Source organism: Orcinus orca, chromosome 4 (genome assembly GCF_937001465.1).
Source record: "Orcinus orca chromosome 4, mOrcOrc1.1, whole genome shotgun sequence".
NCBI classification, from domain to species: Eukaryota; Metazoa; Chordata; class Mammalia; order Artiodactyla; family Delphinidae; genus Orcinus; species Orcinus orca.
The window spans coordinates 46,453,911-46,480,681 of NC_064562.1; the positions used below are offsets into that span (position 1 = coordinate 46,453,911).

Below are 26,771 nucleotides of genomic sequence, written 5' to 3' on the forward strand. Positions count from 1 at the left end.
AATAAACTTTTATAATTTGCTGGTCTTGGAGCTTGGTAGCCTGAAACCAAAATGAGCATGGGGATAACCTTCTGCTAGTTTTTTTAGAGAGAGTTGCACCATGGGTCTATTTTGTTGTATCAATCAAGTGACTGAATTTTTCGGGACGAGCATTAAATTAGAGTTATAGGAGCTTTGGACCATTTTCAAGCAACATCAGTTTGTGCAAAGACTTGAAATTCTGGGATTCATATGGAACTTTCAAAGAAAATTATCCAGGACAGTGACCTACAACTATTTCACCAGGACTGAATGAGGTAGAGAAGGTGAAGAAGTCATTGCTCTTGATTGGCAGATGTGCCCGAAATGTTATTGATATTATTTCTAGGACTTTACCTGGGCCACTAGCTACTCAGTAAGCCATTGAAAGGGCTCCTGCTTAGAGCTATCTCAGGCTTATTTGGGGATAGAATCTTTATTACTCACTGTGGCATCTTAATATTAAGTTGAGCAGTGTAAACTACTGATACTGGACTATTTTTAACTTATAAAATTAGGAATTTCATGGGGTTGAATCTAGTAGGATATTCTCAATAGTCTCCCTCTCCTGTTCTCGTTATGTTTCTTCAAAACCCTAGTCTGTGAGATATTGCAAAATCTAAATGAGAACTCATTTTCTGCCACTTACCCCCAAGTTTCCTACATTGTATGGCCATGAAATTTCAGGTCTCAGGAAGCATTTTCATAGCCAGTCCTAACAATTCATAGGTTGGCTCCTGATACAGCTTCTACATGGGAGAAGTGCACCCCAGGGCTTAGAGCCTGCTGTTAGGCAAGGGACAATCATAGGAAATCGTGAGGAAGTAAAGTTTACACGAAGCCCACGACAGCATCTAAGGAAATCCCAGGTTTGGTTGTGGCATCTTTTCCCCAGATTTCATGAAAAAATGCTTTTTCAAGTCTTGCTGGGTTTGCAGATGTGCCATCAAAGGATGCCAGCAGAGCCCTGCTGGCCACTGTCACTGGTTTCCCAGAGGGGACAGAGGCACAGGCTTGCAGAATGCCTGGGCTAAGTTTCATTCTGACTGTGCCATTTTTCCCGCACGAGCCAATAAATTCTTATTTGGAGCTTTGGTCATCTCCAGGGTGAGTCACGGACACTTAACAAATCTTTGTGCCTGTACAGAAGGACATAGCCATTTTCACACTATATCAAGTGTCATGAGAAGGTTTGATGATGATAAATATAGCGTAAATAATCATCTTATTGTATTGGACATGGAGATTTTAGTTACTCCTCTTTGTTCTGGGGTTTCAACAGATTGCAAAAGAAGAACTATGATAATATGGGGATAGGTAATGTATTCTTGATCTTAGCACAAGTAGCGAGTGTCTCGGATGCAACCCCTTCAAAGGGATTTTCTCCAAAAACCTTTGTCTCAAATTTTAGAATGATTTTGCCATCTCAATGGCATTGTCTTACATTAATGAGATGAAGAATCTAATGAGATGAACACAGCAAAAAAACCACAACCAGACTGTCATTTATGAATACAAATTTATATAGTGGCATATGCTATTGGAGAAATCAGAAATTCATAACACACAAATTGGTATTGGAAATACAAAGATCATTTCAGAGTCAAGAAATCAGGTTGACAGCACCACGGATATTTTACTCAAGTCTGAGCAGGTGTGTCGTATCCAAGAAGAATGAATACCTGTGGGACACCGAGACTGACTATTGTAAAACTGTGCAAAACACATCCCAACACTCTTTCTGCATCTACCTGTAAGAATCTGTGTGAGTCCGCCAGGAGGCCTGGGGTACAATCTAAGGGCAAAGGTGCAGACTCTTCTATCTTTTAGCCTTCACAGCCAGCATGTGATAGCAAATAGCAACCCCTGAGGGTCTTTTGTTCCTTCTCACCTAAAGACATGGCATAAAAGGTTAGTAAACCACACACAAGGCCTTAGTGAGCAAGTTAGAAAAACCGAAAGGAGAGCTTTGGCTGAAGTATAACTGCACATCAGTCACCAAGTTCTCTGCTTCCCAGTATGAATGAAGTATAAAACATAAAAGAAATGAAAAATTCTGTATCAAAGAAGTAAATCTCAGTTGTACATCTCGGAGCGATTTCTATTTCACAAGTGTGCGTCCACTAGGGAAGGATCAGCACTCAATAAAGTGTATGTGGTGGGGGATAGAAAGGAAGAGAGGCGGGGATACCCAAGGGCTTTCCTTTCACGCTGATAACTCACTATCTCACAGTCCTCAGCGATGCTGCTCGTGTCATTCGAGAACTGTTCCACGGAGGCTGCTAGGAGCACTCTGAGATCAGTCTCCACTCCTTCCCGCACTGGCTCCGTTCTGCCATCTGTCTACATTCTGCCCACCCATGTGCCCTATTTAGCAGGAAGAGAAGGGCAGTGCAAGAAGACTATTCGAGCAAGTGGAAAGTTGCTGCTTCAACGTGCAAGCATTCAGGGACTGAGGAGCAGTGCTAAACAACAGGCCCAATCAAACGTTGCTCCATGAGCAACTGGCTTCCTGTCCTTGCAGAATTAGCATCAACTTTCTAGGTTGTTCCGGAGAGGATTCCATGCTCAGCTGATGGGCTCTCCAGCCATGAGACACCAGTTTTGGGTGTTCGTGAGTCCAATACAGAAGTTCCAGCCCCAACACCCAAGCTGGCCTCGAGTAGCATCTGAGCAGTCAGGAGTATCAGGTTCTGGGCTCACTCACTCCAACTCATCTTCTCCTGCAAACTTTGTGCTCAGCTCGGAGTTGCTAAGTCAGACTTTCCTCTAAATGTCCTGCTCTGGAGAATGATTCACAGTCTCACCTCCTGCTAATACATTATTACAGCTTTTCTGTTCAGTCCTCCTCAAGCCCACTGCCAGATTCATGCCTATGTCAAGTGGTGCTTCTTTGCTCCAATGAGAAGATTATTTTATAATCCAAGTAGAAGAGATAGTTTTTTTTCCCCTCTACTTACCCTTGTGATATTGCCACCATAGTCTCTCTCCTCCCCTCCCTAAATCGATTCCTCTATCATTCACCCATGACACCATTCATTTGTTTACTGAACAAATATTCCTGGAGCGCTCGTTGTGCACAAGGCACTGCTGGAGAACCCAAGGCACGGCTCACGCCCGCCCTTCTCTCAAGGAGCTTGGATTCTGGCTGAGATGCCTAAAACCTTTCACGGTTCATTCTTTCTAGCTTTTAGGACCAAAGTATTTCCAGTGTGGAATGTTCTCAAAGAGCTAGGGTCATCCTAATACAAATATTACACAATGTGAATGCTCTGTGATCTGCTCAGTGATTACAGCGTGCCGTGCATCAGGAAGGGGACGTGTCTTTTACTCCTGAACAATGGAATGGTGCCTGCAGTTCAAAATAACACGACATGCATGCTTATATTTTTGCCAATACAGCAGAAACAAAACTGAAACACAAAAGCAAGCGGTGCGCACACTACGTACATCGTCAAGCTGCTATTTGAACACGAAATCATTTTAAAGCCACGTGTCCATGGCCTTGTCATGAGCTGATATAATAAAATAAGTGCCTGAGCTACCAAAAAAAGAACCCCCGAAAGAGAAATCCCTGAAACACTGTACCAGGAACGGTGCCTTTATCTGCTGTACTAGTACTTTATCTGCTGTACCAGTACTTTATCTGCTGGGAGTACTAGTACTTTTCTACTGTGAGTACTAGTACTTTTCTGCTATGACAACTAGTTGGCATCCATTAACTCTGATTTCCTTCTGGCCTGAGCTTTCTCCTAATTTGCTTTATTCAAATGAATCTCTGACTTTTCTGCAGCCCTAACAAAATAAAAACCCCACAGCTAGCGAAGCACATGGCTTGTCTGTTATTGGACTGGGAAAAGCCTGGGGTAGCAGGAACTGTGGTAGGTGTTTCAAGCATCCACAGCAATGCTGAATAAAAAGGCCACAGTGCGGCAATCTTGCCTGGTGGCATCCTTTGTCAGGGAGGATGTCTGGATGTGTCCTGGCTGCAGTGTAAACCAGCCGGGCACAAGGGCATCCGCTGGGCCTAGGGTGCAGGGCATCACTGATGTTCTCTGAGGCGCCTGCCAGGTCCCTCCTTTCCCCAGGTTTCAGTCCCCCCCTCCGTAAGGAGGGTTCCACTGTGCCTGATGCCTGACAGGCGAGGCTGAGGTTTCTCCCTTGAGTTGTGGAGAAATGCTCTAGTCCAGACCACTTTGAACTCCCAGGTGAAAAGGGCTGGTGATGCAAGGTACGATCAGAAGCCATGGAGGGCAGGTTGTCAAGTGGACACACGAGCAGACACACAGGTGCTGATTAGCAGAATTCTGAGCAGAACCTGGGCGTCAGCAACGTGAACTCTGCTGTGCAGAGGCCAAGGAAAATCTCAAGCAGAAGGGAGCTGGAGTGGGGGGAGGAGACCAAAGGCCCTGCATCCCCGTCTCTCTCCCTCTGAGACCTGCCTGGTACACCCCCAGCCCTCTGAGCTCCACCAGCTGTGGAGCTCACTCCTGTCCTAACACCAGACACTGGCTTTCTAAGATCAGCCTTACAGAAGGAACAATTTGTCACTGCTGACGTGGTTAATGGGATCCACGGAAAGAACTACTTCCATCCTCTGGGGTCTCAGTGGTTCTTTGTTTAATGAGGTAGCTCAGCTGCGAGCTGATGCGTGTGATGTGTGCCTCCGCCACTCAAAGCTATAGTTTTCCCTTTTCAATCAGCAAGATTATAAAAATACCAGTATTTTCCCCTGTTTTATAAAAATGATTTTAGAAAAAAAATACTCATGGATCTCCTCCATTAAACTTCTGTTCCATCTTGCAAATTGTTGTGAACTCTGACTTCCAGATTCAATTTTTTTACTTTAGCACCTTTGAACACATAAGCACCCTCGGTTTCACTGAGTACGTTGACGTTCCGCACAGTGCAGTACTGTCTGTCCACGTTCTTCTCCACCCTGTCCAGGCCCCTCTTGGGCACATCCACCTTGGTATTCAGAGGGTATTCCTCCAAAATGTCCCCCGTGGGCGGCTTCTTCCTCTGTTTCTGGCGTTTCCTGGTGATGAAACAAGCCGCCAAAAACACCAGAAGTAGGAGCATGATGGCAGCAAGGGCGCTGCTGATAGACGCCCCGGTTTGGGATAGAGACGCAGCTACAGCTGGCTCTTCCATCTCCAGATTCAGCGACTTCATATTGGTGCCATTCTTGACTTGGTTCCCTTCATTGTCATAGATGAGGGATTCGTCAAGGGTCAGCCAGCCACTGGGGTCCACCAGGTCCCTTCGGTTGCGCCTCAGAGGGGCCGTGAGAGAGCGCTGGACCCTGGGACCTGAGATGGTGTCAGGTCCAATGACGTAGATCACCTGGAGATACCACTGGTGTCCGGCTTCCACCTGCAGAAGGAGGAGATGGCGAGACAAAGCGAACATGTCATTGCTGCCCACAGGCCACCTCTGAGGAAAGGCAATGGAAAGACAGCTGCCCACCACAAGCCCCAATAGAGAAAGGGTTTCAAGAAAAGCATTAGCCACACCAGTGTTCAAAGCAGCATTACTTACAGTAGCCAAGATATGGAAACAACCTAACTGTCCATCAATAGATGAATGGAAAAAGATGTGGGGGGTGTGTGTGTATATATATATACCATGCAGCCATAAAAAAGAATCTTGCCAGTTGTGACAACATGGATGGACCTAGAAAGCATTACGCTAAGTTAAATAAGTTAGACAGAGAAAGACTAATACCATATGATTTCACTTATTTGTGGAATCTGAAAAACAAAACAAACAAACAAAACAAAATGAAAACAGTCTCATAGATGCAGAGAACAAATGGGTAGTCGCCAGAGGGAGGAGGGTGTGGGGAGCACTGTAATATGTGAAGAGGCTTAAGAGGTACAAACCTCCAGTTATCACATAAATAAGCCAGGAGATGTAATACACAGCATAAGGAACATGGCCAATGATACTGTAATAGCTTTGTATGGGGACAGATGGTTACTAGACTTATCACATTGATCATTTCATAACGTATGCAAATGTCAAATCACTGCAAGTAATTCTTGCCACTGGAGTCCACCTGAAAAGAACATAATATGGTATATCAAATGTGTTTCAATTAAAACAAAGAAAGGGGGCTTCCCTGGTGGCGCAGTGGTTGAGAGTCCGCCTGCCGATGCAGGGGACACGGGTTTGTGCCCCGGTCCGGGAGGATCCCACATGCCGCGGAGCGGCTGGGCCTGTGAGCCATGGCCGCTGAGCCTGCGTGTCCGGAGCCTGTGCTCCGCAACGGGAGAGGCCACAACAGTGAGAGGCCCGCGTATCGCAAAAAAAAAAAAAAAACAAAGAAAGGAAACTGATCCACTAAAGAACCTCTTGCTTTTAAAGTCATGGAATAAATCAGACCATAACTGGCACCCTTTAAGAAAAATGTTGAGGTAAGACTATGTATGGCGCATTTAAAGATTAGTAAATATGCCATTGTAACTGTAGCAGAAAGGTTTTGATGAAGCAAAAAAAAAAAAAAGCAAAAAAAAAAAAGAAAAGCATTAGCCATGGTTGGTGTCTGTGAATAGAGAACTGAACCGAATATTTTGGGGTCCTGTTTTATTTCCACATTCAGGTGATCTTGGGTCAGATATTCACATTTTTTTTCAGTTTCACTATCTGTGCATGAAATAGCCCTAAGAATTTACCTTTCAGGGTTTCTTTAGCTCAGTCATCACTTATGATGTGTTGGCCTTTATTGATAGCAGTGGAGTAATAGTATTAATAATCACATTTATTCCCAGTACCTTTTATTGTTTTCTATGCCAATTTACTATTTATTGATGAACTTTAGCTAAAATAGAGTCATTCAACAAATATTCACTAACCACCTACTCTGTGCATAATACACAGATACTTGACAAAAATAGTCATTCAACAAATATTCACTAACCACCTACTCTGTGCATAACACAGATACTTGACAAAAATAGTCATTCAACAAATATTCACTAACCACCTACTCTGTGCATAATACACAGATACTTGACAAAAATAGAGTCATTCAACAAATATTCACTAACCACCTACTCTGTGCATAACACAGATACTTGACAAAAATAGTCATTCAACAAATATTCACTAACCACCTACTCTGTGCATAATACACAGATACTTGACAAAAATCTGCTAAATCTTAACACTTCTTGGATCCTCCCCGAGTTTTGTCATCAAGTATTTTATTTCCCTCTCATCTGCCCCCATGGAAACCCTCCATGATTTTGAAATAACTTCTGAAGAGTGATAAAAGTTCTGAAATCCAAGGTCATGGCTTACTATTGGGAGACAGAGAAGAGTGGAATTTGATCTTGGAAGTTTATTTTTATTACTGGGACTTAGAGTATTTTTGCTTATTGAATACTAGTAATTCTTGCCATTCTAAATTACTGAATTGTATTTATGAGTTTGTTAAATATTTCCACATGCCTGTGAAAATCAGCTGGTGCAGCAAAGAGCCATGATGAGTGAGTATATGCAAATTAAAGAATTTTATTGGTCTATTGGATAGACGGTAAAGTTTTGGCTGAATGATGAGCTTAACAACAATAAAAAAAGACCTGCCAGTAAGAATGTTATAAAAAGAAACTGACATCAAAGAGATGATGTCATCCTCCTTTCTGTAACCTTTAAAGTGACCTTGATCCTGTGCTTCTATTCTTCTCACCACACTCACCTTATAGAGTGCGTCCACCTTCAGAGTAAATCCATCCACGCCTGGCATGCTACTGACCACGTGGAAATCAGGCAACTCAGAAGCAAAGTGGGCTTCAAAGGGCACGTCGTGGAAGTACTTGTCCGTTACCTCTGGCTGACTGCGGTCCTAGGATTTCAGAAAAAAGAAACGCAAGATTTAGAAAGACAGAACCACTGAGCTGGCAGGTGGCGGTCACTGGGAGGAGAAAGGTACTCTCCACTCCTCCTTTGGGTCGGGTCAGGAGGGCACATGCCGCAGGAGCCCTCTCCTTAAGTTGACTGCTGCCTCTGGGCACCGACTGCCCTCTTCAGGGGAGGACACTTGGTGGCCTCTGTGATCTCAAAACCCAATGGGTGAGAGAGCCTAGACCAACAATTCTCAAGCTATTTGGTCTCAGAACATAAAAATTAAGGACCACCTCCCCCCAAAGTTTCATTTTATGTGACTGATATCTATCAATATTTACTGTATTAAAATTAACACTGTAATTATGTTACAATTAACAATTTAAAAAAATGCATTTACTAATTCATTTTAAAATAGAAATGAGAAACTCACTACATGTTAACATAAGTAACATATTTTTTAGTGAAAGTGTCTGTATTCACACCCACCTCCCAAAAAGAGAGCTGGCATTGTTTTACATTTTTGCAAATCTCTGTTAAAGAACCAGATTCTCACAATTGCTTCTGTATTCAATCTGTTGTGACATGTTGTTTTGGCTGAAGTATATGAAGAATCTGGCCTCACATAAGCTATGTAGTTGGAAGACAGAGAAATGTTTGAATAACTTTTTCAGATAATTATGGATATTCTTTTTGGATACTAAATCAAAGCTCAGTAAGTGGTATTTTTTTCTAAAGATTAGTCACAATGTCGAATCTGAATCCCTATCAATGAAACCTTCGTACTCTTGGCACTCACGAGGGACTGAGTATGAAAAAGGCAAGCATCATCATATCATTATGAAAGTAGTTCTGACCTTGTGGATGCCCTGAAAGAATATTGGGGATGTTCAGGGGTGTCTGGGACACACTTTGAGAAACACTGGCTTAGACTTTCCTCTTCCTAGAACATCAGTAACAGCTTGTCTTGTTACCCACCAAACCTTCACAGTTGGTAATACGTATCGAGTTAGCCAAAAGTTCGTTTGGGTTTTTTCATAAGATCGAACGAACTTTTTGGCCAACCCAATACTAACATTAAGCTGATAGAAGTAACAACAACAATATCTGTAGAAAACCATCAAGAGTGGGGTTCTATCTGCTTCAGGCAAAAACCATAGCTGAGGAAAGCTACTCGTGTGTCAGTCCTTTAACACTAACAGTTAGCATACCAGCAGCAGGAATCTGTGTTTTAGGTGTTTGTTTGGCTGAATGCATCCATACTGTGGCCCTTCATTGTAGATTGTCCCCGTGGGATCAAAGAAAGGCACGTAGCCATCCTTGCCGGTACAAAGATAGACCTTCTCCAGCTGGAGTTTGTAAGCAGAATTAAGGTTTTGTTCTGGATTCCAAAGTACTCGGCCATAAAGGATTTGACCTGAAAAGATTGCAAGGCATTAATTAGGTCAGACTTTAAGATTAAAGAGAAAAAAAGTGTCAAAGATAGGAAGGATTTAACATGCTCCTATAGAGTCAAAAGTACCTTTCTATGAAGAGCTGTGGGGTCCATGTGCCCCTAAAGTACACATTCATTCATGTATAGCTTCTTTTAATCAGTAAATGTTACTTAAGTATTTAGGGTGGGGCAATCACTCTGGTACGTGCAGGGGATACGAAGGTGAGTGAGACACAGATGAGAGGGCAGAAACAAAAGCAAAGCAATTGCTAATAATAGCTGACATTTATCGAACTCATACCATTTGCTAGGTACTGTACTAACTCCTTCCCATGGAAGAACTCATGTAGTGCTCACGATTTTTTACAGAGGAGGAAATTGAGTGGTTAAGTGACTTGTTCAAGGTCACAAAGTTAGTAAGTGGGGAGGGTGAGATTCAAAGTCAAAGTGCTTTGTCTCGAAAAACCCACACTATTAACTTCCATGTGATACTGCTGCGTACAACAGCGGAAGGTACGTAACATCAAGTGAGCATATAGCTGAGCACAAAAATCTGCCTGAGGAAAGGTATGGAAGGATTTAAAGAAGAGATGACATTGGGCAGTATCCTGAACGATGAGTAGGCATTTGTCAGATAGAGCATTTGAGGCGGGTGGGAGAAGCTGGGGAGAGCAATCTAGGCAAAAGCAAGTCCACGTACAAAATACGGAATGCTGGAAAGGTATCAGACCCGGTGTAGGTACTTTTCCTTAGTTCCTGCTAGGGCATCAAGTTCTTTACCTACAGTATCTTATTTAATCCTCCCAATGGCCTAAGAGATAGGTTCAATTATTATCCCTATTTTAAATAACTTGTCCAGCATTTCGGATCTGGGACACGTGGTGGGGAGGATTTGAGCACAAATTCGTCTGACTTCAGATGTTCATCCCAAGCGTCTACTATGGCACTGGGTAGGCCAGTGATTGGGGTGGAGGGCGTCGGGAGGGCTCTGGCAGGAGAGACTCCCGGGAAGGTTGATTAATGGTGTGAGGATTCTGGACTTGAGTATAGGAGTAACAGGGAACGCCGGAAGGTTTTAAACGGGGGCTTAATGTCAACGCACCTGGGCTTTAGAAACATGGAGAATGAAGACAAAGAGACCAGAATCACAGGTAGGGAGTTATTTTAATGCTCTAGCAAGAAACAGGTATCCAAAATATAGCAGTGAGGCAAGGGGATGCATTCAAGAAATGTCTAGGAGTTGGAAGCATTCATCTTATGATAGATGGGATACAGGAGGCAACCAGAAGCAGAGGATAGCCCTGAGGTCTTTGGCTGGGCCACCTGGAGTATGGTGATGCAGTCAGTGGGGCAGTGGATGGGAGAGGAACACGTCTGGGGGGAGGTAAGTCCAGTTCTAGACGTCTCTAGGTGTCTGAACGACACCCGCTTGGAGAGGTTTGGCAGTTTGGGTCCACATGTGGAAGTGTGGAAATGAAGCTGAGGAGGGACCAGGGACAAGCTTAATTTTTGTGGAATGGTTGTGGGGTAGCAGGAGGTTAGGAAGAGCTCAGGGTAAAGGGATGAGACAAGCCAGGGGGACGACCGGAGTAGGACTGAAGTGAGAACAGGAGTCAAGCATGGAACATGGACACAGCAACACGGATGGGGCAGAGGACGGAGACCCAAGGCCGGAGAGTGAGAAGTGGCCAGAGAGGTAAGATGGTGTCAGGTGAGGCTGGTGCAAAGGAAACCAAACAGGAAAAAAGTGTCCAAATCCATAGGTTTGGTGTCATGGACGGGAGAGGATTCTGAGCCGTGGTAGGACAAACCCAGCCTGCAGCAGACGGATGGAGGAGTGACTGGGAAGAACGGCCATGAGGACAGCGTGTGCTCACCACTCCCTCAGGAAGCTTCTTAGAGAAAAGCAAAGGAGAACATGGGCTGAAGTTTGAGGGAGAGGTAGGGATGAGAGATTTTCTTTTTCTGTTACGGGATGTGTTTTTAGGATGAGGGAAAAAAACACAGATGTGAGCAGAAGATTAAAAGTAAGAGAAAGGCAGAAGAGATAACTGAGAGAAAAGGCAGATGATTGATTCATTTATTATTAATTCATTCAACAAATATTTATTGAGCACCTTGGCACTGGTGGTATGGTGTGCAAATTTGGTATTTGATCACCATCTCTGTTCTAATGGAATTTACAGTCTAGTGGTAGAGATAGGCAATAAATAAGTAAAGAAATATATATATTATAATGTTAAAGATTGTGATAAGTACTATAAAAAATAAACATTCTGTGAACGTGACAACTATGAAGGCTTATATTAGATTGGCTGGTGAAATCAAGGCAAGTGTCTATTGGGAGATTAACGTTTAGATAGAGACCCGAAGGAGAAGAAAGTCAAGGGAACCCTATTCGGGACAGGGAGGGAACAGAGGAGCCATTTCAAGTAGAGAAAGCCTGCTGGAGAGGACATGTACGTTTGGCATAGCCTTGAGGCTGGCAGGCAGTAGGGTCATATTGCAATCTCTCTGAGGAACTGAGAGGTGAAGCAGTTTACCCAAAGTCAGACAGTGGGTTAGAATCTGGTTGGAAACCCCAATGTTCTTACTACTCAGGCCAGTGCTCTTCCACAGTATCGCACTGCTGATCATTATCGCACCAAGAATGTGATCTTATTTTGAAATAGCTTGAAGGAAGAATATGGGTCTGTTCCTGGACTAAACCTTGGCTGCCCTGGAACCCATGCTGGGGGAATCTTCCCTGGAGAGCTGACTGAAAGCCAATGAGCAGAGATGCTAGTCCAAGGACCTATCCGAAAGCTTCTCAAGTCCAGCGGAGTCTCTGTCTGCGGGTGAAGGGAATGACTTACCTTTGGAGAAGGCCCCTTTGTAATCCATTTCCACCAATGACATATCAGATGTGTTGGGGTCCATCAGGAACACCTTCTCATTGTTGCAGAGCTGAAATTCAGTATTGAGCGAGTACACAACAGGGACAGGGCGGTTGGTCTGCTGGAATGCAATGGGTATCAGGAATCTAAATGTGGGAAAAACAAGAGTTTCTTGAGAGCAGGGTCGACTTTGCATTTGCCCTTTGAGCTGCCCTCCCGTTCCCACCCTTCTCAGGATTGTGAACAGTACTTTGTTGTAGGTGCTACATATTTACTGAATAAAGAGATGTTTGCAGGCGAGAGTCTTTATTTAGTTCAGGTCCTTATGAGGTTCATCTGCTCTTTGGAGCAGGAATAATCTAACTGGTCTTTAGACTCTACAACGCTCTTTGCTTTTCCTGGCCTTCTCATTCTGGAAAGCCCTGAGGGCCGATTTGAGATTAGCGGTAATAAATTTAAACTTTCCTGCCTTTGGCCTTGCTGAACCTTCTGCTGGAACACTCCTTCTTCCTCTGCCACCGTCCTTTGCCTAGTGAACTCTTATTCTTCAGATCTCAACTCAAGCACCACTTTCTCTAGGAAGCTTACCCTCTTTTTCTTCCCTCCCTTATCATTTGTTCTCATCACACTGTGCACTTTTCTTTCATAGTACTTACTTTGGTTTGCTATTCTATTTAAATGTGTGATCAAAGTCTGCTTCACCCACTGTGGGTTCCGTAGAGTCATAATCCATGCCTATCTGCTCGCCATTGTACCTGCCATGCTGGCCAAGCTCCTAACACATATGTTTGTTAAAGAATAATGCACAAGTGATCATTTGAATGCTTTACTCTTCCAATCAAGTCCATCTGATCATTCCCTACTTTTAACTGAAGCTGCTCCAGGGGGTGGATTTGAGAGGGCTGAGGTGTAGGAGGAACTTGGGGTGTAGGAGAAACCCACACAAACCAAGGCTGACCATGCTTCAACAGCTCTGATATAACCATTAATTGTACCAAGAGTTCATTTATCTGACTCAGGGAAATAGGTTCTTCTTGTTGATGTTGGTATTTATTACCAGAATCCACACAGTGCCAGGACATAAGACACTTGATAAATACTTATTGATTAAAGAGAATGAAGAAAGGACTTGAGATGATGATAATGATGACTTACAAGGTTATACGTATGACAGACTCACAAAAATAGGAGACACAATTCTTTTGAATTAAGTCTGAATTTCCAGTCAGGCTTGATTATTTGTTGTGTTGTAGTTCTACTGCATCCATATCGAAAGATATGGAGATGATCAAAAGCAAAATTAGGCCCAAGGGGGAAAGTCACCCTGGGAATAACAGGGAACCCACAGGTAAGGATGCCCCTGATGTAAGGGAAGAATATCAACCCTGAGGCCTCAGTACACTCCAACAATACTCTTCACCCTGCAGACTTCCACACCCACACAGCACTGGGACTGGAGAAGGGGTTAATGCCTTTTTGGCTCCCTTTTGCCATTTCAAATCTTTGTTCCTCTCTCCTCTTAAAAAAAGAAAAAAAAAAATCCAGCACCTACCCTGGAGAAACTCTTCTCACACATGTAACTAAGAGACACATAGAGTATTGTTTGTAATAGAGAGGATCTGGGATTATAAGCCAAATAGAGTGGTCAAATAAATTGTGGACTCTTCCTATGAAGACTACTTTAATGCAGTGAAAAACAAACTGCAGCTACATGGATCAACATAAATGATGATTTCACTTATGAATCAACAAGTGATTCACTGAGGGAAAAAAAAGCTGCAGAGGGCTTCCCTGGTGGCGCAGTGGTTGAGAGTCCACCTGCCGATGCAGGGGACACGGGTTCGTGCCCCGGTCTGGGAAGATCCCACGTGCCGCGGAGCGGCTGGGCCCGTGAGCCATGGCCGCTGAGCCTGCGCGTCAGGAGCCTGTGCTCTGCAACGGGAGAGGCCACAGCAGTGAGAGGCCCGCGTACCGCAAAAAAAAAAAAAAAAAAAAAAGCTGCAGAGAGAATTCACGCAGTATGAAATTTTTATATAAAGTTCAAAAACATGCAAAACCATGTAGAAGTAAATATGAGGTGAACCATAAACCAAAACAAGGGATGATAAGTACAAATATCAGGCTAGTGGCTACCTTAGTGGAGAGCTGGGGAGACTACAGCTGAAAGGGGCACTGAGGGTGTTTAAATGGTAGCGGAGATGTTCTATTTCTTTTTTTTTCTTTGACTCCCAGTTTCATTAGTTATAAAATGGAGATAACAGTACCCATTTGTGGGGGATCATTGTAATGCAGATTGAATGTTAAGAGCTTAGTACAGAGTAAGCACACGGTCTGCACTCCATACACGGTCACTAATAGCAGTGGTAGTTATTATATTCTCTTATCATCAGAATCATAGCCCAAGGGATACCAAATTCATTGCAGCTAGGTAATGTTCTTGAGGTTTTATATATCCACGATATATGGTCTTCTGGGTATCTAAAATATTTCATAGTTTAAAAAATTTATTACATGAATAAAAATTCCCCAGCAAGTCTCTTCAGACGATTTGCCCTCTATTCTTCCTTTCTGCAACCAACTGCCATTTTCCTGGTCACCGTCCTTCCCACACTTGGCTGAGTACGGGCTCTCCAGCGTTGCTCCTGCCCTCAGTCTCCGTGATTTCAACATCTGCACGGATGAACCTTCTATTCCCCTAGCCTCTCAGTTCCTTGATGTCCTCACTTCCAAACAGCGAGTTCTCCTCCCCACTGCAGCCACCTGCCCTCCACCATCACACTAGGCACCTCCTCCAAAAAAACTCATTTTCAAACACTTCCCTCTCTAACTACCACCTCCTATCTTCCCAGCTCACCTCTTCTTTTAATCTCACTCGTTAACTCTCCAGCCACACCAGACCCTCAGTGACCATGTTTACCAGGATGCAGAGGACCTGGAACACTAACATACTCATGGTGGGAATGTACACACACAGTTACACATTTATAAACACTGGGAAATGGGGTGACACTTTTTTAAGAAGTTAAACATACATCTGCCATGGGATCCAGCCACTCCATTCCTAGGTATTTACACAAGAAAACAGAAACCATGTGTCCATATAAAGGCTTGTCTATGGATGTTCATAGCAGCTTTATTTATAATAGCTCAAACTGGAAACAACCCAAATGTCCATCAACTGACCGATCTGATAAATTTAGTGTGTCCATACCATGGAACACAACTCGGCAATAACAGGAACAAACTACTGATATGCACAACAGTATGAATGAGTCAAAATAATCGTGTTGAACAAAAGCAGTTAGAGAAAAAGAATGCTGTGTGATTACACGTATATATATAAATGTATATAAATTAGCAGAAAATGCAAAGTAATCTGTAGTGACACGAAGATCAGCGGACACCTGGGGAGGAGGGGTGGCCTGGGGTGAGATGGGAGGGAGGGAGGGATAACAAAGGGCCATGAGGAAACCTTTGAAGGAAACAGATATATTCCCTATCTTAATTGTGGTGATGTTTCACGAGTGTACACGTATGTCAAGATTGATCAAATTGTATATACTTTAAATGTGTGCTATTCATCTTACATCAGTAATATTAAAAACAATTCAATGGGGCCCTCAGCACTGCCGATCTGCTGCCAGCTCTAACTCTACCGTGCTTACTTTCCCACTTTCTGAGACGACTCTGTTTTACTTCCTCCTCTCTTCTCAAACCTCATTGTTGCTCACTTCTAGCTAATGCTTGGCTTCTCATTTCATGGAGAAAACAGACTCAGTCCGATGTCTCCCCTGGCATCCTTCCCCTCCCAGTCTGCTAATTCTCCCTTCACTTGTATCCGTAGACTGTGCTTGCCTTCCTCTTCCAGTGGATGAGCTCTCTGTGCTTCTGGCTAAGGCCGGCCCCTCCCCTCCTGTCCCAGGTCTATTCCCTGCCCTACTCAAGGACTCGGCTCTACAGATTTTCCCTCCTCCCCCTGCATTGTCACATTTCCCCTAACAGACCAATAGGGTTATTCCCACCAGCATACAAACATCCTGAAATATTTTGCACCCTAAAACACAAACAAATTAAACCTCCTTTGACCCTTCATCTGTTTCCCGCTAATGCCTCTCTATCTGACATCCGTTATAACAAAATTCCCTAAGCATTGTTGTTCCCTCTTGTCTCCACATTCTTGCCTCCCTCTCTTGAACCCACTCCAGTCAGGCTTCATCGCCCTCAGTCCACTGAACCTGCCCTTTGTCAAGATCATCAACCACTTTCCCATTGCCAAATCCAATGGCCACCTCTCAGACTGTTCATTTGAAAGTCGCATTCCAAATTATCTTCTCTTAATGATAATGTCAGATTCTGTCTTCAGTGTCTTTCCTCTGAAATGTTTTCTATTCACTTTGCTCAGCTCCTAGAAAGGTGGCACTAGACTATACACTGCCTGAGAGCAGAGGTGACTTTTAATCCTCTCCTCTAGTCTCCATGCCGAGGCCAGAGCCAAGTGCACGATAAGAGCTGAATAAATACTGGCTGAATGAGTGAACATTGGCACAACACGGACAGTCTCAGGTCACAGGTGGGGATGGGCTGATGGACAGTTGATTCTTGTTATCTGCTGCAGTTACATTCTATAACGTTGCAATGAACACTGAATGAGTGAACAGTGAACCATTTGCTCCTGAAGGAAATACAGGGTCAAGTTCCTGCAGCCTCTGGTCACAACATTTTCAACCAGTGATCAATACCTAACCCTGTTTCATGCATGTTTCTGTTTAAAGACACCTTATTTGATAGACATTGTTGATTCATTCACATAGAACTCATGGCAACAGCACTGAAATTCATGCTTGAATGAAGCTTATCTAGCAATCCATCAAGCTCATCACCACCTTCTTGTACTTAGGAAACTAGACAGCACTTCGGCACTATGCTGGGGAGCTATTTTAAACAGCAAAACCACCAACACAAAGCACAAAAATTCGAAAACCATGGCACTAAACAGACCGTAAAAAGAACACTAGTTCCTGTCTTAATGGACTTGAGGATATGCGGAGGGGGAAGGGTAAGCTGTGACAAAGCGAGAGAGAGGCATGGACATATATACACTACCAAATGTAAGGTAGATAGCTAGTGGGAAGCAGCCCCATAGCACAGGGAGATCAGCTCAGCTCGGTGCTTTGTGACCACCTAGAGGGGTGAGATAGGGAGGGTGGGAGGGAGGGAGACGCAAGAGGGTAGAGATATGGGAACATATGTATATGTATAACTGATTCACTTTGTTATAAAGCAGAAACTAACACACCATTGTAAACCAATTATACGCCAATAAAGATGTAAAAAAAAAACAAACACTTGTTTACAGTATGAGAAGGCAGAGGGTTGTCTTGCTGGATCTGAGCTGGGAATGTGGGTCAGACGACTCGCTATTTCGCCACTCTGCATGTCAAGGAATGATGGGAATGGCACCACGAAAACTGGTTTTGAGGTTAAATACAAATAAATGTTAGCGAGTAGGTAAGTTCGCAATAGTGAGGCTCAACTGTCTTTCCCTACCTTTCTGGGGCGTGTGCAGTGCAGGCCAAAGGCTTTTCTCCTGGGTCCGCCCAAGGCTGAGTGGGCTGCACAGTGCAAGGGATCAGGTAGATGGTGTACTCCCCGGAGTAGTCCTTCCTGGAAACATGCAGGCAGACTGTGGTTAGAGGGACCAATTTATAGATTATTTACTTACCCAGAAACACACTTCATTAAACAGTTTTCGGATGATATTTGTGTTCAGCATCCGACCAAGAACTTTAAGAGTCTGCAAACACAAGTTTCAGGAATTCATCACTGATTGTTTTAACCTTTAGAGTACTATCCAGAGGTGTTAAATAGAGCTCCTTTTTCACTTAGTCCAGTCCTTTTCATGAGAAATGCTGAGAAAGGCACACTTGATAAAAATCTAAAAGGCTCCGGTGAAGGCAAAACAGAACTAGATTTCCTTTAGATTCCCATGAAACTTACTTGACAATTTCTGTTCAGTGTCTCTTGTTGACTGACACCCTGTTACACATTCTCCACTACAAAAGCTTTTATTTATTGAGATGTGACCGTGCGGGCTGCTGCTGCTCTGATTGAATAGGTGGCAAAGGCCTCAGGGTTAAAGGACCCCACTCCAGAGAACGCCCCACCCCCATTCATTAGCATTCAGTTTCAAGGCTTCTCTCCCAAACTCTACGGCTTCATCCCTTTATAAACGAAGTTGAAGAACAAAATCACTCCTTATCGGAGATGACTTGCTGGGAATTTCCACGTTTATGGTGGGGTACGGGACTCTGTAGGTCATGAACCTGAAAGCGTGGAGCCTTTGTAGCCTCACCTACTTCACTTCCCACACCTGTCATCGGTAGCAGCCCAGCCCTGGCAGTTTGCCTAGAAGGCAGCCAGACAGCCAGAAGCTTCAGGAAGATTCTTCGAGGGCCCTGGGAGGCTGCCATCCATTGAATGAGGTGCTCAGGGCCGTGAATCCTAATTCTAACTATTGTGATCGTGAACAGTTCTCGTATCCTCTGTGTTCATCCTTTGACCATTTCTTTTGTATTATTTGTATCTGTTTATTAGTAAAGTGATAGCAAAGATTTGGTAAACATAAATAAACAAGGAAATAAAATCTTTAGGACACAGCCTGTGTTCAGTTTAGTGGGATGGCACAGGCTGGAAACGGGAAGATAGTCTAACCCTACTCTTGCTTTGCCTCTGCCACGGTTGTATGATTTTAGCCAAACCTGGCGAACTTTCAGGGCTTAGTTTCTAAGCCCCTTCATGCCCCCAAAGCTTGTGTCTGTATGTCTGCAGTTTTCTCACACGATCCTTATCTTTCTCCAAAGCTTGGACCAGCAGGAAATGAGATCTTGTATACTATCTTTTTTTTTTTTTTTGCGGTACGTGGGCCTCTCACTGTTGTGGCCTCTCCCGCTGCGGAGCACAGGCTCCGGACGCGCAGGCTCAGCAGCCATGGCTCACGGGCCCAGCCTCTCCGTGGCATGTGGGATCCTCCCGGACCGGGGCACGAACCCGTGTCCCCTGCATCGGCAGGCGGACTCTCAACCACTGCGCCACCAGGGAAGCCCAGATCTTGTATGCTATCTTTGAATTACACAAAAATTGACCTGTACAACGTGAATACTAACTCTTAATTAATAGAAATAGTTAATTAGGCAGAAGTGTCCATGCCTGACCCTTGCTTTCCAAAAGTCAGGCCAGATCCTGTTGCTCCTCCCCTCAAACCCTGCAGCGGCTCCTGTTGCACTAGAGTGAAAGACAAAGTCCGCACACTGGCCTAGAAGGTTCCATGGCGGCCCGACACCCAGCTCCTTCCTGCCTATTACCCTCCTCCTCATTCACTCCGCTCCAGCCACACCAGACACCCCAGGAAATTCGCCAGGAACCCCTTCCCCGGTACTCTGCATAGTTAACTCTAGCACCACCTTCAAGTCTTTGCTTGAATGTTCCTTCTAAACGAGGCCTACTGTGAACATCCTAACCAACATTACCATGTCCCTCCACTCCTGATTCCCCTTACCCTGCTCGCAACCTTTTATTTTTCCATAGCACTCATCACCTTCTAACATGTGATACTATACTCATTCATCATGTCCACTGCTGCGTGCAAAGATCCTTATTTGGTCCACTGATGTATTCCAAGTGCCCAGAACCTTCCCTGACACATAGTAAAAGCTCAGTAAATATTTGTTGAACACATGAATGCAGGACAAATGGTATGGTCTCCCCAGGCTGCAGTCCTACGTTTTCCCATCCCTAAATATGAGTTAGGTCGACTTCCTGACTATCCCTGCAAATATGCCAAACACAGTCCTGGATGCAGGTTTTTAATCCTGTAGTTCTTCTCCCCTCCTTTCTGAAAACTAGACATTTCCCACCAGTTGCCCCGCCTCCCCCAGAAGCCTTGGACAGCTCTCCAGCCCGTGCTGGGCCTGAGCTCCCCTCGCTGAGCAGCTGTGGTCAGGGCTCTGCACGGCTCACAGCGCACACAGCACAGAACACTTGGTGTTGTCTGTCACTTTGCCGTTTATCTATGGATTTTACCTCCTTAGCTCAAATGTTAGCTACTAAAGGATGTTTATTCAGGACTGACCGTGTGCTAAAACCTGCAGTTCTGGGGCTTCTAGATCAAGCAGGCATGCCTTTTACCCTTGGGAAGCTCACAAACTAGTGGAAATGGGACTCCACTTAGAGCATTATAAATATATTGAGCTGTGTTACAGTAAAAGCTGGAACAATGTGTGAACAAGGAGTAGGGGCTTCTAGCACTGTATGGGAAGTCAGGGAAGGTGTCACGAGGGTTCAGCATTTTAGTTGGAGCTCAGAGGACTTTGAGATTTGCCAGAGGAAAAGAGCAGGAAGGACAGGGGAATTGCAAAGGTACAGATGTATGGTTGAGCTGGTGGAGTCAGGGGCTGGGGCGATGTTTCATGTGGTTAGAAGGCTGGGTTTGAGGTGAGGCTAGAGGGGAGGATATGTGTCTTGCTCAAAGAGCTGGACTGCATTTGGTAAGTGGTGGGGAGTCAGCAGAGGATTTCAAGAGGACCATTTCTCTGCCTATAAATTGGGACAAGTACCTGCACAATCTCATGAGGTTCTAGGAAACACAGCCCTTAATGATTATTTTATTATATATTGATTTCAAAGGAATCAGTATACACAAAAAATACTTGATATAAGACCAAACATTTGTAACTAAAAAAATCTTTTTGAAAATTATTCTTCAGACAAGTTGCCGCTCCTTAACTGTAAAGAATAAGGTTTTCATGCTAAATATGGTTCTAATTTCGTGATCTGTAAAATGGGGTTAACAATATGTACAGTAGACTCCATTATCCTTTTCATGGTAAAAGTTTTCATTTTGTTTGCCCTATTCTCCCGTTTTACAAATGGGATGTTTTACTGTATTTATCCAATTCTCATTCTACCTCTATATTGGGTGTGGGAGGGGACTAAATCTTGCTATTTATTTTATAGGACACTGGACCGTAAGGTGTGACATCTGGACCTGAAAACCAGAGATCCTGGATTTTGCACTGGTTGTGGTAACTGGAATGAAATTTCTTTATGATACTAAGCTTTTAGTTGGACACATTTCCCAGCTTCCTTTGCAGGTAGATGTGCCATGTGACTACGTTCTGGCCAGTGGGAGGTGAATGAAAGTGATGTGCACCCTGCCTGTTCTCACCCTTGGAATACGGGTGAGCACTTCCCGCTTTACACATCAGAAGCTGATTTGAGCTACATCTGTTTCTTCCTCTATATGCCAGAGGGTTGTTTCTATCTCCGTTTTAAAATAGAAACCCAGCTTTTGAAGAAAAGCCCTTAAAGAAACTGAGACTCTTTCAGATTTACCCCTGAACTCCATCTTGTATTCACCTGTTATAAGAGCTTGTGGCTCTCCAGAGTTGGTAAGGAGAATCAAAAGTCTGAGCACTCCACAGGAGCTGCAGGTCAAATTCAATGCCTCCGAGATGGTCCGGAGTCAATATGAATGATTTCATATCAGGGAGGGTGTGGTGCTCGATCACGAACTGTCCTATTTCAAGGGGAAACAAACACACACTTATTTGTAAGTTTTATTGTGCTTGTGGTGAATCCCTTATAAAAGCCTTAGAACTGATTTAATATTCTGCTATAAAACAAGGTTATACTTACCCACTTGCCTCTGAGAATATATTCCACACAGGTTGGGACAGCATGGCCTCTTATTCCAGCCCATCACCTTACTCATGATGGCCATTATGGTCATATACATTTATAAACAATATGAATATGCTTTGTAGAAATGATGCTAATGAGCATATGCACGATAATACGAGTGCTTATGTGACAATGAACCTTGAACACACTTAGCTTTGAATTCCAACCAACGTGTCTCTTGGAGGTAGAAAGATCGCAGTAGTTTATAAATAGAAATATCAATTTCAGATTAAAAAACCCCTCATTTAGGGCTGTTCAAGTCCTTGGTGGAAGGAGGCTATTGTAAACATCTTTAAAAAGATCAGGGTTACTCAGCAAGACATTTCCACTCTTTAAAACTACAGTAATGCAGTGTCTTGAATAATTAAAAGTAAGGAGACTATTCTATACTGAAAGAGACTAAAGAGGTATAACTGCCAAATTGTAACGTATGAATCTTGATTAGATTCACCTTCCTTTTATATAAACAGATGCAAAGTAAATATAAACAAACATAAAAACAAGTAGAAAAGACATTTGTGAGACAATAGAGGGAATAAGAATAGGGACTAGATATTATCGGATCAGTGTGAAATATCTTGGCTATGGTAATACTGTTGCGACATAAGAGAAGGTCCTTGTTTAAGGAGATGTCTACTGAAATATTTAGGGTAACTTGGCATGAAGCCTGCAACCTGTCTTCACATGGTGTGACCAAAACAATGGGAATGCACGCATGTGTATGTACAACACACACAGAGCAAAATGTTAATAATTGTTGACTTTGTTCTTCATTGTCCTATTCTTTCAACTTTTCTCTGTGTTTGAATGTTTCTTAGTAATAAAAAACTTGAGGGAAAAAATGGCACTGATATTACCTCTGAATTTGGCATGGGTCTTGAATTCAATGACCAGACGGCCATCCTCTCGAATGTAGATTCTTATTATCTGAAGCCTGGCAGAGAGCACACTGTCCGTCTGGATTCCTGGGAAGGCAACCGTACACAAGACATCCAAGTGAGGGCTTGGAGAAGATCTCGCAGACAGTAGCCTACATGCGACTTATCCCAGGGACACTTCTAAGTAGAGCTGCACGCTTACTTGAATGTAACTTAGGACAAATTTACATATTTGCGTGAACATGGAGTATTTAGAGACATGTGCCAGTTAACGTTGTAAGACAGTTCATTCTACTTGGTTCTTTTCTTACAATTCTATTCTCTTGACATAGTCTCTTTATACCTGAAGATGCCACTTAGCCCAGATGCAGGGTCCCAGCCCAGAGTTCAGAAAAAAATGGTCCCTAAAACTTCTTACTATTAACTTTGCACCAGGACGTGGTTACAGCACATCTGCTTCATATTGTATTTTCTTTCCCTCACCAGGACACCTTTCAGTACTTAACAGAACCATAGCCAATGTCCTGGTGGCTACATTTCATATTGAAAGCAATGGAAAATTAAAGGTTAGCTTGTAGAAGTCCAGCTATACATGGCATAACATGAGTCAACTGTGGCTTTAATATGGGCAATTGCAATCACAATACCCATTGAGTTCAATATGACCAAAAACTAAAGGGTAACCAAAGGAGGGGAAAAAATAAAATTTAAAAAACCCCAAGCTCAAGGAATTATCTGACCCAGAGTGTGAAAACTCCCTGAAGTTTTTTTCCTATGAGAAATATAAAGCAAATAAATGATTTGAGCTTAAACCATTAACAGAAGGAAGGACTGTATTTTCCATTACTAGAAGTGAAACCCTATTTAAAGAAATCTCCTCAGATCAAGTAACTCTGACTCAGATCAAGTAAATCACCACCAGGGAGGGAGAGAGGAAGAATGGGATCAATAAAATAAGGGCAAATGAGCTTGGGGTTGTATTTGAAGTATAGGACACTGAAAATGGGGAAAAAGCAAAAATCAACTCAGTGACTAGAGTGAGTGGAGGAGAGACTCATGGAGTTTTAGGGGACATTCATGGGGCAGCAGTGGGAGAAGGTGGGTCTCACAGAGAGGTGTGAGTTCCTAGCTGAAGGGTTGTCACCAAGCCAGGCCCTGGCGGGCTGAGGGCTCCTCTCAAAGAGAGCCATAACAGAGACAAGCCTGAGGGGAAGGTCATTTAAAAATATTCAGCATTGCAGTCTTTGAAGTAAAACTAGGGTTAAAATCCCTACTTTAAAAAATGCAACAAAAGAGCAAACTCGATGCCAAGTGAATAAAATGACCCAGGTTATTCTTGATATATTTTTCCATTTCCGTGCATCTGATTTCAAGACCCTTTGCTCCTTAAACAACATGAAGGACACCATTTTTACCTAGAAGAAAGTGAACATGACTATATTCCAAAGAATACACACTCGTGCGAACCCCCTTACGGGCAGTATAGGATCTGTCACTTGCCGCCCTCTACTCTGGGCCCCTCGCTCTCTGGACTGAATGTATCATGATGCTGGAGGCCTTCCAGCATCAGCATATATCAACATCATTCTTTTTCAGGTACCACAGGTCTATATACTTTTTAGAATTTACCTGTCTCTCCTTTGACTGCATATAGGATAACAGGATGAGGAATGCAGCCACTGTTAAAAGTCTCCACTTTTTTTTTTTTTTCTTTTAATCTTGCTTGAGCGTAAGGTAAGACTCGTTAAGATGTCAGTGGGTATACCTGTTCTCCAGAGAACAGTGTCATAGAAGAAGGAAAACTCCATCTCGGTGTGGTGCTCCAAGGAGGCCCAGCCCCTGGGGGCTGTCACGTAGATGTAGGACACGTACAGAGGCACATGCACTGTCAGGAACGATTGAGCAGAGTCTCTCACCTGCCAAGCAAGCAGCGTGCACACAGAGAGGGTTATTTCTCTCCAGGATGAAAAGGCATATGAACATCACATCTTGGTTCAATCTTCATTCTCTCAGTCACTTATTCAGTATTAATCAAGTGCCCATGATTGTGCCAGGCATCAGGCTAGGAACTGGGTCCTCAGCAGTGGAAAAAACCCAAAATCACTGCCCTAATGGAAGCTACAGCCTAGTAAACGCGATACATAAATTAAAAGATAAAGTAAACAAAGGGACGGGAAGTGGCCAGTGCTTCTTTAGATAAGATAATCTGGGAAGGCTTTTCTGAGGAGGTGACACTTAAACACACTTTTGAAGTGTGAGAAGCTTTGCCTACACTGTTTATTTGCTGGAAGCCTTGGCTGAGATTTTTCAGGCATCACAGTTATTCACAAAGGAGCGGGGCAGATCTGGGATCTACTGTCAGCACACAGTCCCTGGCTGACCTTTGACTGCATATAGTTTCCAGTGAGCTGGCTGTGGGAGAGCATGAAGCAACCCTAACTGGGAGGATGCCCAAGCCTGGATCCTTGGATGAACATGAGGCTGACTTGGATGTTTTAGTGAGTACTTACATCTCCTCCAAAAGGAAATAAGGTCGTGGGATTTGGATATCATACCTATGAAACTTACCAACTGACAGCTCAGAGCTTCGCCTACTTGGATAATTTCCCATCCCATTCCACGCTTTGTTGAAATAATTTTGAAAAGGCAGCACATCACACTTCCAAGGGAACCTTTTTCTAAAGGGGTTCCTGTTACTGCTATTAATTCGGCTCTGTAACTTTCATTTTACTATGCAATTAACAAACAAAAACTCAATTGAAAGATAACACAATATGAGCAGAAGCTTTCATGAAGAAGGTAACTGTGTATATGTATGTATGAGTAGGGGAGTTGGTGTATTCGCTTTTAAATGTGTTCTATATTTTCCTCCATAAATATATATTTCCTTTATAACCAAAAAGCTTAGTTTAAAACTATTTTATTTTGTCATTGGCCAAATGCTATAATACACTATGGAACTTACACATTTTTTGTTTGAAAATTCTTTACCCATGTAAAGTGTTTCCATGGGTAGTTCATGGAAAGAGCCGAATGCTTTATCAATATTTAGAACATCAAAACTCTATTTTTCCAAAGTATTCTTTCATATTCAAAGTTGCCAGTTGGATTCCAAATTTCTCTTTAGACTCCACTAATTCCATATTCACTTAAAAATCTTTTGTGAAATGCCTTACTCTGTCTTCTTTAAAAAATTTCCAGATTTTATCTGGGTTTCGCACCATGTCCTGTCCCCTTAATATACAGGTGTTATTAAATATGCTTGCCCCAATCTCATCATTGTTGATATTATAACCTCCATAAATTTTCTAGCTGACTGGCAAAATTAATTTTTCCTCTGTTTCTGTTTATTCTCCTTTAAATTCATATTACTTACTAATCCTTAAAAAGAAAAAAAACAGCCATTATATTTACTGCACAACTATTTTGTGCCAGACACTGCTAAAATGCCTTCTCATTTGAGATAGAGACAATTTCAGATGAGGTTCAGAGAGGTTATGTCTCATCCAACTCTGCTGATATTTGATAAAGGAATATGAACTAGGGCTTGGGTCTAAGTTCTATATTCTTTCTACCATATACCACCTGTTTCAACTATTTTTAAAGAGGCAGACAACAGTGAAGTACTTCTGTGTATATATTCTTTCTCTATTGGTTTAAGAAGTAGGACATATATGATAAAAATTCCTTGTCTTTGCGATTTTTTTTTCTTTTTTTTCCTTTTTTTTTGCGGTACGCGGGCCTCTCACTGTTGTAGCCTCTCCCGTTGCGGAGCACAGGCTCCGGACGCGCAGGCTCAGCGGCCATGGCTCACGGGCCCAGCCGCTCCGCAGCACGTGGGATCTTCCCGGACCGGGGCACGAACCCGTGTCCCCTGCATCGGCAGGCGGACTCTCAACCACTGCGCCACCAGAGAAGCCCGTCTTTGTGATTTTTAAGCATATGCTGAATAAAAATATCCAGAACTGTAATTAAAGT

General features: G+C 43.3%; 1 protein-coding gene across 7 annotated transcripts in view; it reads right to left on the reverse strand.

Annotated features, from left to right (window-relative positions):
- Positions 1–1,523: 1,523 nt before the first annotated feature.
- Positions 1,524–26,771, reverse strand: part of FRAS1 (Fraser extracellular matrix complex subunit 1) — a 552,940-nt gene continuing 527,692 nt past the window's right edge. For all 7 annotated transcript variants that reach the window (XM_049709348.1, XM_033406458.2, XM_004280170.3 and 4 more), the window contains 8 exons: positions 24,559–24,709; positions 22,773–22,880; positions 21,592–21,751; positions 17,725–17,841; positions 12,157–12,323; positions 9,078–9,283; positions 7,721–7,867; positions 1,524–5,394 (listed from right to left, as the gene is read on the reverse strand). In XM_049709348.1, coding sequence (XP_049565305.1) covers positions 4,801–5,394; positions 7,721–7,867; positions 9,078–9,283; positions 12,157–12,323; positions 17,725–17,841; positions 21,592–21,751; positions 22,773–22,880; positions 24,559–24,709 — 1,650 coding nt within the window. In that variant the 3' untranslated portion in view covers positions 1,524–4,800. The remainder of the gene's footprint in view (positions 5,395–7,720; positions 7,868–9,077; positions 9,284–12,156; positions 12,324–17,724; positions 17,842–21,591; positions 21,752–22,772; positions 22,881–24,558; positions 24,710–26,771) is intronic.